The 14001-nt window shown below is 43.8% G+C and overlaps 1 protein-coding gene across 1 annotated transcript in view; it reads left to right on the forward strand.

Moving 5' to 3' along the window:
• Positions 1-10649, forward strand: part of Gpdh1 (Glycerol-3-phosphate dehydrogenase 1) — a gene marked incomplete at its 3' end in the record, with an annotated part of 41357 nt that extends 30708 nt beyond the window's left edge. Inside the window, 3 exon segments of the mRNA XM_076203611.1 lie at positions 5870-6010; positions 9889-10030; positions 10537-10649. Of these exon segments, the coding sequence (XP_076059726.1) occupies positions 5870-6010; positions 9889-10030; positions 10537-10649 (396 nt within the window).
• Between the last annotated feature and the right edge of the window lie 3352 nt (positions 10650-14001).

Raw genomic sequence — 14001 nt, forward strand, 5'->3', positions numbered from 1 at the left:
AACGAAGGCATAGGAGCAGAAGGGGCAAGATGGGAGGGAAGGAAACAGGGTGAGGTTAGGGAAAGGAACAGGGTGAGGGTAGGGGAAGGGAGCAGGGTGAGGGGAGGTTAGGGAAGGGAACAGGGTAGGGGAAGGGAGGAAACAGGTTGAGGGTGAGGAGAAGGAACAGGGTGAAGGTAGGGGATGGAACAGGGTGAGGTTAGGGGAGGGGTCAGGGTGATGGGAGGGGAAGGGATCAGGGTGAGGTTATGGAAAGGAACAGGGTGAGGGGAGGGAAGAGAACAGGGTGAGGGGAAGGGATGGAGGAGAGGGAACAGGGTGAGGGGAAGGGATGGAGGAGAGGGAACAGGGTGAAGGGAAGGGAGGGAGGAGAGGGAACAGGGTGAAGGGAAGGGAGGGAGGAGAAGGAACAGGGTGAGGGTAAGGGAGGGAACAGGATTGCTAAGGGAATAGAATCAGGGTAAAAGACGGATCAGGATTAGGGTAAAGGAGGAAGCAGGGTTGGGTAAATTAGGAAACCAAGGTTAAGAGGGGAACAAGGTTAGGAAAGTGGTCGTACCAAAGGTGAAGGCGAGTTTGAGAAAAACGAGGCGAGAGTGAAGGGAAAGTTTACAAGTCGTTAGTGAACCCATCTACAAATGACTTGGGTGACAGTGGCGCAGACTAAGAGGAGAGGAGGTGAAGTTGAAGACGCTCTAATCTTCATTAGTAACAACGAGAAGGGAAAGAGTTAGAAATTATTGTTAGAGGGACACCTCACGTGGTTTGGGAAGAAAGCGAGAGAAGCAAGATTGGGATGGATTGGACACGGGCTGAGTATTGACCTGGGGCAGACATTTTGTAAGTAGGAGGCTGGGGGTGGAACCGCCATGCAGGAGCTCAGGAAGAAGGCCGGAGGGGAGTTTTATGGACGTGGTAAGGAAGGGCATGGTGTATGTGGAGGAGGGAGGTATAGAGGACGTGATGAAGTGGAAGAAGAAGAGGAGGAGGAGGAGAGGAGAGATGATGCTCAGGAGCAATCTCTGAAGGGAACAGTCACCGGAAGAGGATAAAGAAAAAGAAACAAGGGGAACTGTAATGTTATAACACATTTGTAAATGTACGCTTTAAACCCACTATCGGAGAAATAACATCAGAAGTACAGGAAAACTATAGATTTCGACTACTATCTGTAGTCCTCTTCATTCTGCTGAAGAGGACCGCAGATAGTAGTCGAAATATACGGATCTCTTCTACTTCTGATATTATTTCTCCGATCGTGGGTTTAAAGCGTACAAAAAGAAACAGGTATGATCCAAGATTGGGGTACTGTCAACCTCCTTTGCTACAATGTGTGTATAATGGAGACTAATCAAATCGCCTGACGGCAGCCATAATACAAGGAAAAGGACCACATGGTACGGAAGTATCTGTTTGTAGATTTTACATCTTTGAGGACGGTAGTTGTCTTAAACTTAAAAAAGTCATCAGGCGTCAGTCAGAACAAGTCCCTAGAAGTAACTAGGCCTACGTGATCAAGGTGGGTCAGATTAGGATTTTTTTTTTGCTGAAGTTAATTACATAGACTTCATGATCAGCCTTATGCTTAAGGGGAATAGGGGTCATAGTTGTTTGTCGTAGCGTTTAGTATCAAGAATTAGATTCGAAGGGCATTGTGGTGACAAGGGCAAGGTCAGGAGACCAATCAAGGACACTGAGGACGGACCAAGGGCACCGCAGGTGCTTGGCGGGGCATCGTGTTCTTGAGAGAGAGAGTGAGAGAGAGCAAAAGAAAGAAAGAGAGAGAGAGAGAGAGACTCACCTTAGGGCATTGTGCCAGAGGAGGGGGTTGCCGAGCATGTTGTACATTGTACCGGGAAACTGTACCCGGTGATTTGAGTCAGGGTGATATTATTGTACTCTCCCCCCTCCCCCCTCCCCCCAGGGTCTTCCGGGTTTGGCGTTGGGTTGTGCCACTGTAACCAACCCAAAACGAATTAGATGGTTTTAACCATAAACTCCTTACATTTCCGTGCAGACTTTTCTTCCGTTCCACGCACCCCTATCCCGTGAGGGCGGGTGGTCAGGCAAAGTTGATCCCGATTACCATCTCTGAGAGAGAGGCGGGGGGGGAGGGGGGTTCTTATTCAGCTGAATAAAATAGCGTGTTAATAGCCATGAAATCAAAAGAATTTATCATTACTGTCAAAGAAGTCTAGTGTCATTTGAGAAATGTTTATGACAACGTAATTTGCGGGGGACTGTTTTGAGCCCTCGTTTTGTTTGTCAGTTCATGTGGTGGGAGGGGGGGGGGTGGCGAGATATGTCGTAAGATTTAGCTTTGAAAGATACATATAGAAATGCAGTAATGCAGTGATGATGATCATGATGTGACGATTTTTTGTCACTATATATTCACGTATTGTATTTTACAGAAATGTATTCCCATGCCTGTTACCTATATGAATGCGTATTTACTAAGGGTAGAGAATAAAGCAGATTTTATGAGGAACAGGAGACCTGTCAAGTCTTGGAGAAAGGGCAGTGCCCCCTGCCAGGAACCCCCCCCCCGGACCTCCTTCCTCCAGATGACGTCACTGGTCATTAATGTATGATGAAAGAGTTGTCTGACAAGAGTTGCAGTCTGTCAGGCGTCAGTTTGTCGTTGCTCTTTGCCCCAGTTGGCGCCAGTGGGGGTGGGGGGATGCAGGCACTGGTGCCACTGGACTGAGGGGTGCCAGGAAGATGAATGGCAGCAGGTGCCACCACCCGGAAAGGAAAGGAAAGAAAAGGGGCCAGTTTTCATGATCGTTTTCTCCCTCTTCTCTCCCTCTTCTCTCCCTCTTCTCTCCCTTCCCTATCCCTCTTTTCTCCCTCTCATTTCCCTGTCTTATTTTCTCTAATCTCATTCTCATCACCCTCTCCCCTCCCTCTCCTCTCTCTCCTCTCCCCCTCCCCTCTCTCCTCTCCCCCTCCCCTCTCTCCTCTCCCCCTTCCCTCTCTCCTCTCCCCCTCCCCTCTCTCCTCTCCCCCTCCCCTCTCTCCTCTCCCCCTCCCCTCTCTCCTCTCCCCTCTCTCCTCTCCCCTTCCCCTCTCTCCTCTCCCCCTCCCCTCTCTCCTCTCCCTCTCTCCTCTCCCCTCTCTCCTCTCCCCCTCCCCTCTCTCCTCTCCCCCTCCCCTCTCTCCTCTCCCCCTCCCCTCTCTCCTCTCCCGCTCCTCTCTTCCTCCTCTCTTCCTCCTCTCCTCCTCTCTTCCTCCTCACCCCCACTTCCTTATCCTCTTCAACTACAAGAAGCGTCTCCTAAAAAACAACAACAAATAAATAGATAAATTAAATAAGAAATAGATAAATGCTGATCCCGTAGGCTATAACAACTTCTTCTATCCCTCCGTTCTTCTGCTGTCCTTCCTGTCCCTCATTTACAAATCCACCTCTTTGGCGCCAAGGATAGAAGCGCTAGTTAATGTCAGTCAAAGAAAAAATACCTCCAATACCTTCCCTTCCCCCCTCCCCTCTCCTTCCCCCTCCCCTCTCCTTCCCCCTCCCCTCTCCTTCCCCCATCCCCTCTCCTTCCCCCATCCCCTCTCCTTCCCCCTCCCCTCTCCTTCCCCCTCCCCTCTCCTTCCCCCTCCCCTCTCCTTCCCCCTCCCCTCTCCTTCCCCCTCCCCTCTCCTTCCCCCTCCCCTCTCCTTCCCCCTCCCCTCTCCCTATCCCGCATCCCCATCTCACTGCCCCTCTCCCCCTCTCCCCCCTTCCCCACCTAGCGGTGTCGCAAATAGTTCGGTTCATTTCCCCCCTCACCCTCTAAAATGCAATCTTTACTCCTCTTCCTCCTCCTCCTCCTCCTCCTCCTCCTCCTCCTCTTCCTCCTCCTCCTCCTCCTCCTCTTCCTCCTCCTCTTCCTCCTCCTCCTCTTCCTCCTCCTCTTCCTCCTCCTCCTCTTCCTCCTCCTTTTCCTCTTCCTCCTCCTTTTCCTCTTCCTCCTCCTCTTCCTCCTTTTCCTCCTCCTCTTCCTCCTCCTCTTCATCCTCCTTTTCCTCCTCCTCTTCTTCATCCTTTTCCTCCTCCTCTTCATCCTCCTCCTTTTCCTCCCTTCCTCACTCCCTTGCTTCCGTATGTCCTCTTTTCCCTTCTCTCCCCCCTCCCCACATCCTCCCCACCCCACTCCCCTCCATCGCTTCAGCCCCTCTTCGCCTCCTCCCTCCTCCCCTCCTCTCCGTTGAAAGCATAACCATGAATTACCCTGACCTCACCAAGCGATAAATCAATGAGCTTACACCAGGAGACGCTAGACTGTCACCAAATCTTATCTATGTACTCGAGCGGGTGTAGCCTTCGCCTGCACTCGTTAGACTCGATCCGGCCTTTCCCCCGTGGTGCAGGGCGAGTTTGAAACCAATGCTCCACAGTGGTACGTCTGTGTTGTGCATTTTGCAGAAATGCCTGTTTAGGCCGTCGGTCTTGTCGGCGAGAACCGGCTGGCTGAGATCCCAAGCTGGGCTCCCCTCTCTCTCTCTCTGTCTCTATCTCTCTCTCTCTCTCTCTCTCTCTCTCTCTCTCTCTCTCTCTCACACACACACACACACACACACACACACACACACACACACACACACACACACACACACACATATTCTCTATCCCACAGCTTTAATCCTTCATTCCTTTCTTCCATTCTTTCCGTACTTCCTTCCCTCTTTCCTTCATTCATATCTCCCTCTCTCCTCTTTTGTACGCCCTCTCTTCCTCCGTGGCTTCTCTCTCCCTCTCCTTCCTCTTTTCATCCTGTCTTCCCTCCTTCCCCCTCCTTCCTTCCATCCATCTCTTACTTCCTCCTTTACTTATTCATTCATTTACCTTTATCCTTTCTTCCCTTCCCTCCCTTCCTCGCTCCCTCTCTTACTTCCTCCCTTCCTCCCTCATCCCATTACCTCTCTCCTTCCATCCTTCCCTTCCTCCCTCATCCCATTACCTCTCTCCTTCCATCCTTCCCTTCCTCTCTACATACTTCCCTCCCTCGCTTCTTTCCTCCTTCCCTATTTCCGTCACCCCCTCCCCCCTCTCTCTCTCTCTCTCTCTCTCTCTCTCTCTCTCTCTCTCTCTCTCTCTCTCTCATTGGTTACTAAATTTTACGGCCGATATGTTACTTCAAAAGCGAAATGACGAATCTCAGTTTTCATCATTTTTCTATAGTGGCTTAATCTTTATTGCTGTTCAGGTGACTTCAAAACAAATGAGTTTTCTCTTTCTTTTTCTCTTTTTTAACTAGAACTGCGCAAGGGGGGCCTCCATCGACTGAATAAAATCTGGCGACTTCGAGTATAAAGATGTAAATCATAAATTGCAGTTAAAATGTATAAACCCACCTTGTGGGTAGCGTGAAATGGTGTAGATTCATAGGCTGTATCTACTTGTTTATCTATGTATTTATTTATACAATGAACTTAAAAATTGCCAATTTACTATATTTCAGAGCAGATTTTTTTTTCTTGTGTTTGCGTGCTTGCGTGCATGTGTTTGTGTGTGTGCATACTAAAGATAACTTGATCCAATAAGAACAAAAACCCTAGTATACAAAGCCAGACAACACGGAGGGAAGAAGGGTTTACGTTTCGACATGACGTCACATCGTCTATAGGCTTTCACTCATTTCAAACAAAACAAGATAACATGGCGTCAGTCCTAAGCTCCTCCTATCTAAACGTGTACATACTTTGTTAATTTAGATTTTCATGCATCTGTAGATCTCTAACGAACATCTTCGACAAATGAATTTATTCTGTATGCATACGGCACAAGCCTGACGGCGTTGACGTGTGTAACTGCAGCCATTTAGTATATAACCCGCTTTCCCTATGTTCATCTCTTCTTTGTATTTTCGTTCGCCAGGTGGCCGTACCAGACGTAATGGATGCCGCCCAGGATGCTGATATCCTCGTCTTCGTTTTGCCACATCAGTTTATCAAGCGAATCTGCTCGCCCCTCGCGGGCAAGCTCAAGAAAGACGCTGTGGGCATATCACTCATCAAGGTAAGGTCAGGGAGTCACGGATAAGGTCATATGAATATCTTGATAAGGCCACGTTGATAATAATAATGATATATATTTTATGACCATGAGATACAGGTAGTACTGTAATTTCCATCAGGTCGTAAAGGGAATTGGCCCGTACTACAAAGTTCCATTTAGATGTTTCATTAATTCATATGTTTATTTATTTGTTTATATAGTTGTTAATCCATTATATTGCTCTTCTTGTACCATACATTGGAAATTGTTTATGAGCAACGTGTCTGTGTGTGTCTGTGTCCGCGTTTATTTACCTAATTTATAGGAAAAGAGCAACTCTCGTTGAGTCCCATTTCCTACTCTCCTATTTATCATACCTAACTTCAAAATCGCGTACAGTTCCAACCTAGTCTATATCCTTGATTTTTAAATATCGTGTATTGTTCCAACTTTGGCTTGCTAAGCTATTCCAAGTATTTATGCATCCATATGGAAAAATATATTTCTTCATATCCTTCAGACGTATAACCTTCCTCAATTTGTTCTCATGACCTCTTAAAGGTTATCTTTATCAAGAGATATCTTCTTTTATCGTAATCTACCCTATTTAGTAACCTGAATACTGTAATCGTATCTCGTCTTTCTCTTCGATCTTTCAGAGTTGGGAGACCCACTGCTTTTAGTCTCCTCATGTGGTTTAACGGTCAGACTGGGGACCAGTTAGGTTGCTGTCCCTTGTATTCTCTCGATCCTACTTATGTCTTTTACTCTGTGTGGGGACCATACCGCTGATGTATATTCCAGTCTTAAGCGGATTATTATCATTATTATTATTATTATTTATAATCTCGTCATCCATATAGTAAAAAGCCACCTTAGTCTTCTACAACGGTTCCTACGCTTTCCCACAATCCTGCTGAATGTCTGACAAGTGATAGGTTGTCTTTTATCAACACTCCCAAATATTTCTGTGTAATTGAACATAGTCTTGGATCACGTGCTGCATTCGTGATCAACAGCTACTACCCACCCGGATGAGAGCTCAGAGCTCATGTATGACCGATCCATGGGGTAATGCTGTGACCTCACACACACACAACTCCTCGCCCACGATAGTTGGAATAACGGCTCGCAGCGCAGCGAAACAAATCATTTCACCTCAGGGCGGGATTCGAACTTGGACCGCTGGGTTAGCAGTTACGAACACTACCACTGTGTGTGTGTGTGATTCACCATGTTCTTGGATCACGTGTTGGACTCGTGATCGACAGTTATTTCCCTCCTGGAAGAGAGCTCAGAGTATGACCGATCTGTGCTGTGCCCTTACATGCAAACACACACCCAACTCCCCGTCCACGAGTTGGAGTAACGACCCGCAGCGCAGCGATACTGAAATTACTTCAGCCCTGGACGGGATTCGAACCCGGGCCTCCTTAGTGGCAGCCGGGAACTCTATAATTGCGCCACGAGTCGTGTGTGTGCGCGCGCGCGTGCGTGTTACGGAACAACGGAAAGTCAAAGAATTTGTATTTGATGCTCTCATTCACTAAACGAAGGACACGGGAATACGAAAATCCATTATTAGTAGTAGTAGTAGTAGTAGTTGTAGTATTTTCAGAATATAGCAACGTTGTGTTCACTTCTGTGTCCGTATGTCATTATAGTTACATCTCCAATTAAAAAGAAAGTAGAATTGGTATTGGGAAAAGTCTTAATTAACGAGGAGGAAAAGGACGTAGCAGATTTTGAAACATTGAAGACATGACGTCACTTCTTCCCGCCAACTGAAAAGCCGCCGAACGAGGAAGGGTCTGCAGTCTAACCGGATCGATTACTTTCGTTGCCTACATGCATGCTGGTCGTTTCACTGACGCCCAACGTGAGCTAATTGACTTACGTTCTCCAACCTTACCTCTTTCCACCAATTTTCCAAACGGTTAACAAAAAACACTGCATGTGCCTTTGAAAAATATCTCTCCGTCGATATTTACTAATATGACAAAAGAAGATGAAAGAAAACGATATTCTATCCTCGCGTGACACCACAGTGGAAGCCAGAAAATAGCGTTCAGATCGACAGTGTGAGAAACTTTACCTGTGGAGGGTGAGGGAGTGAAGGAGTACGATTTAAGATGAACACTATCCTACACTCCTCTTTGTACGATTGACAAGAGATAAATGATAATGATAAATAGTTATTTATTTAAATCATTATTGTTACCATACTACGAAAAGTCGACCGATTTCGATAGAGGAATTGTACCGAAAACTGTTCAATTGGTCAACACATAAGTTGACATAGACATTCAAGATATCTATCTCAAAGCTTGTTTATTTTTTTCTCGCAACAGTTGATAGATTTATTTGATAAAATTTCAAGACAACGTCAACCTTAACAACAGGTTGGTACACACGCCATTATTATTGATCGAACGTATTGCGTGTCGGAGGTATTTTCCCGATCTGGATAAAATTGTTTAACGGCAGCCAGAATCAGTGTTCAAATCTATCATCGCACTAAAGGTGTTTAGATATTTGTCCCATGAGTAATTTTAAGGAATGACGAATACAGTCTTCCCTAATCCCCCTCACTCTATCTACTATCTTTCTCTCGCGCACACACACACACACACACACACACGCACACACACACACGCGGACTGGTTCAAGAAAATGGGACTGAGGTATAGGTGTTCGTTATATACATGGTTTGATTCACGGGATGTCGATTTATTTATTTATATATTTTTTTATACCTGTTACCCAATGCTATGAACCCCCCCCCTTCCTATCAGTGGTTGTGGGGAGGGGGGGAGGACGCAAGGAACAGTAGAATCGCCAAGGATGTGGTGTTCTCTTGTGCCAGTCGTAACTGGATAATTAGAGCCTCCTTTTCACTCAAGTACACCATCCCAGCTGAATAGAATCACCAGGTTTAATGAAATATCTCAAGTCTGTCTTCGTGATGGTGGTGGTGGGAGGGGGGCTCATCTGATAAGCCTACAGCTTTAATCTCAGCAGCAGCATCAGTATGACGTCAGGGGTGGAGTCGGAGCCCCCCCCCACTCCCCCTCCCTACTCCCCCTACAGGAGGGAGGGAGGAGAGGGGACCCTGGGTTTGGGAACCTACCCCAACGGACGGGACTGGCCCGTTCGCAATTCATTTGTTTATTCGTTTATTTATCTTGTTCACAAGTTCGTTCATTTCTCCCTGCTTGTTGGCTAAAGCCCCAGTCACACCAAGCTTACGGCCTGTTTCCGACCACCGTTGACGGACGGTGGCACTTTTGTTTCTCTCATGGTTAGCGCCAGTTGACTATTTCATATTCATCTTCATGAGGGGGAGATTCGTTCCAATTGCAGCATTGTCTTGAATTCTTTTTATAAGCAGATGAACATACAAATCAGCCGGGTCGCCGGTGGCCTAAAACGGATCGTAAGCTTGGTGTGACTGGGCCCTTACGCTGACGCGGTTCTTAGGACCAATGCAGAGAATCGTCAATATTATCTTATCAGTGACCGTGAGTGTCGAATAGGATCAAGTGCGTCCGCAGCGTAAGTCGTTATCGGGAAGAACTTGTGGCCCAGATAAGGCGATGCAGCGTGGGTTGTCCTTGAGCTTTTGTTTTTATAAAGTGGTTCTTTTCCTAATGTTCGTCAGGAATGGGTCCAATTAAATGACATGGATGAAATGTTTTGAAATTAGTGAAAAGACTTGTTGTACCATGTTTTTGTTGTTGTTTTCGATTGAGAGAAGAGTCACCGCGTCTGGGGAAGATAGGGTAACGATTGTTGATGTTTTATTATCATTATTACTATTATTATTATCATCATTATCATTTACAATTATATGTGTGACAGATTATTTTTTAACCTCCTTATTTTCTTTTCTATTGCAGGGTTTTGACATTGTGGAGGGAGGCGGCATAGAATTGATTTCTCACGTGATCCAAGAATTGCTGAGCATTCCCGTCTCCGTCCTGATGGGCGCCAATCTGGCCCAGGAAGTCGCCGACGAAAAATTCTGTGAAACGACAGTAGGTAAGAAAGGCTTCTCCTTGTTTATCTATTTGAATTAAGATTTTTTATTATTGTAGACAACAAACTTGTATAGTTACATTACTTTTGCTCTGGCCTTCTTAACATGTATTGGTATTAAGATTTTAATTCACGTGTTTAATTCACGCGACCAGACAACCGGTCCGTGAATTCGCCATGAACGGTGAAATTGAACCTTAATTTTTTCAAGTGAAGGCTCTATTTCACCATGTATGGCAAATTCATATACCAGTTTCCTACTTATTTAACCAGACCTAATTAAGACTGGAAACGAGGGGTGCCACCACGAAAGTAAACTTAAAAAAAAATCCAACTGATCAAAGTAACTTGGTCTTGTTCTGAATGAAACATTAATTAAAAAAAAAAATACATTAGAGTATTAAATCAAGACATTTGATATAAAGTTGGCAGTCCGTGGTTTTCGCGTGTTCAAACTGAGTGACGACATTTGTGGCGCGAGAATTTAAGCACGACCGTTGCATTTATAGGCTGTAAGGACGTTGAGATGGGCAGACTCTACCGAGATCTAATCCAAACGGACTATTTCCGCGTTGTCGTTGTGGAAGATTCCGAAGCTGTGGAAGTTTGCGGTGCCCTCAAGGTAAGAGTACAATTTTTTTCTGTATTATTACTGTACACTTTGTGATGTATGAAGACTATGTATTCATTTCGTTGAAGTATTTGGTAATATTTCAGTGTATATAACATTTTTTGCAAAGCATAATCTGTTTTTGTAAACAAAATTCTAATGTTGCAACATCGGGTAATGTAACTTTGATAGTTCTGCCCTACGCATATCATACGTCAGCTAGGACAGTATCCTAAGTAGGCAGCACAGGAACATTGGTTGGGTAATAGTTGAATATCACGAGTCTAGCACATGGTCCAACACCGTGGTGAATTTCACTAGAAGATCCCCCCACACACACACACATGCCATCACACACACCTCGTGGCGCTGTGGTTAGAGTTCCCGCCTGCCACTACGGTGGTCCGGGTACGACTTCCGCCTAGGGCTGAAATAATTTCAGTATCGCTGCGCTGCGGGGTGTTACTCCAACTCTCGTGGGCTGGTAGTTGGGTGTGCTTGTAAGGTCACAGTATTACTATTAGCCATAGCTCGGTCATATGAGCTCTGAGCTCTTATCCGGAAGGTTAATAACTGTCGATCACGTGTCCAAAACGTGATCCAAGGCCATTGTGAATCACAAATAACAGTTTTCCACATAGTAGTGGATGTATGGAACAAACTGGACGAAACAAACAATAGTGTGTGCAAAAACCATACACGAATTTAAGAGCAAATTAGACATGGCGAAAAACAGAGACGGGACACCACGAGCGTAGCTCCCCTTCCCGTAAGATACAAATAGGTAAATACACGCGCAGGCACACACACGCCTTCACACACACACACACACACACACTCACACTCGATGGCGCAGTGGTAGAGTTCCCAGCCGTCACTACGGCGGTCTGGGTTGGAATCCCACCCAGAGCTGAAATTATTTCAGTATCGCTGTGCTGCGAGTCGTTATTCCAACTCTCGTGGGCGGGGAGTTGGGTGTGTGTGTGTGTGTGCGTGTAAGGTAGCATTACCCATAAATCGTTAATATATGAGCTCTGAGCTCTCTTCCGGGAGGGAAATAGCTGTCGATCACGAGTCCAACACATGATCCAAGACTATGGTGAACCATAGTGAATCACATACACGCCATCACGCGCGTGCACACAGGCACACATGCACAGACAGACAGGTACACACACACACACGCACGCACACACACACACACACACATACAGACGCGCACATACAGACATAGTCACACACACCTCGTGGCGTAGTTGGTAAAGTTCCCGGCTGCCACTACGGAGATCCGGGTTCGATTCCCGCCCAGGGGTGAAATAATTTCAGTATCGCTACGCTGCGGGTTGTTACTCCAACTCTAGTGGGCGGGGAGTTCGGTGTGTGTGCGTATAAGGTCACAGCATTACCCATAAATCGGTCATATACGAACTCTGAGCTCTCATCCGGGAGGGAAATAGCTGTCGATCATGAGTCCAACACGTGATCCAAAGACCATGGTGAATCACACCAACACACATGATGGTAATGGGCATGGAACTGCCTAGTGTAAGCCTTATGGTCTCGTGTAGTCTCCTTCATTCTTATACGCAAACGTGGATGATAGCATGTAGCTGTTGAACTTTGATTTGTAAAGTTGAACGTTACTTTGACCCTCCTCTCGTTCATCCTCGTATCTACATTGAGAATTTACATTTTGAGACTACAGGGTGTATCTTGCAAGTCTTCTGCATTCTTTGGAATGAGAATAATGTCATCCACAAATCTGAGGTGATTAGAATATTAAGATTATTAAATTATTCCCTTGCCATTTCCAAATCTGAAAATCTCCTCCAGACAGTGTGGATGAAAATGGATCGATCCTTATATTTTCTGTTGTATATAATCGAATTACAGCAGTACATGCAGCACAGTGTCATTTCGTCATTTTTCAAAAGCTAAAAAAATGTTTGTTGTATTCTATATTTTGCTTTAGTTGATTTATTGTTTGCAGATGTAGCTGGTCGCACAAAAAATTGCATGTTCTCTTATTTTCATTAAAAATATATATGTTTCTACTCTGTAAGGATCGTCAAAATCATTTCGTATTCGTTTTGTAAATAACTAGTCGATAATAATATTAGATCGAGAAGTTTTGAAATGTAGCTCAGTAGGAAGAGGTCTTTATATATATATATATATATAAATACATATATATATATATAAAAATACATATAAATATATATATATATACATACATATATATATATATATAAATATATATATATAAAAATATATATATATATAAATACATATATATATATATAAAAATAAATATATATATATATATATATATAAGTATATATATATAAATATATATATAAATATATATATATATATATATATAAGTATATATATATATATATAAATATAAGTATATATATATATAAATATATATATAAATATATATATAAATATATATATATAAATATATATATATATATAAATGTATATATAAGTATATATATAAATATATATATTAATATATAAATATATAATATATATATATATGTGTGTATATATATGAAAAAGGTGGAAAAAAAAGTGTCACGGGTCTCGTTCCGTGGTTATTCCTGCCCGGTTTCGCTTGCACCTTCTTCAGCCAAACCGGTCGGGAATGAACTCGGAACGAGACCTGTGACTCTCTGTTTTCCACCTTTTTCAACTTGTCACAATGTCTCAATATATATATATATATATATATATATATATATATATATATATATATATATATATATATACATTTATATATATATATATATATATAAAGTATATATATATTAGTTTATCGATCATTTCATGTTGGACTGTACAAGTTGTGGTTGTTTTGACATAAAGTTGTCATGAACGAATTAGATAACTTGTTTGCTTAATTACTGATTAGTTAGAACAAAAAGAAAGAAGACGTATTCCAAATGTACTAGCACAGAATTACGTTTAGTCTATCTTCTCTTTCGTGGTGAGTTTTGTACTAGCCTGGGCAGGTTCACTGGCAATCTGGCCTAGCAGATGACGCGGCTTTTGTAGGCCTAACTGGTAATTATGTGTGGTTCTTTAGTGGCGTGTGATTTACAGTATTCAACACCCTTTCCTTCATCTTCCAAAGTCACGTCTTTCCCTCCCAATTTAAGCGAAATTTTAATTTTATCGATGCTCGGTACAAAATCTATTCACCCGTGCACGCATAAACTTCGCCTGCGCACGTACATGATTACGCCAACCTAATGCCACAGACTACGGTGTGTGTGTATATATATATATATATATATATATATATGTATATATATATATATAATAATAATAATAATAATAATAATAATAATAATAA

This window comes from Oratosquilla oratoria, chromosome 20 (assembly GCF_046742065.1).
Source record: "Oratosquilla oratoria isolate Oo_2021 chromosome 20, ASM4674206v1, whole genome shotgun sequence".
Taxonomy (NCBI): Eukaryota; Metazoa; Arthropoda; class Malacostraca; order Stomatopoda; family Squillidae; genus Oratosquilla; species Oratosquilla oratoria.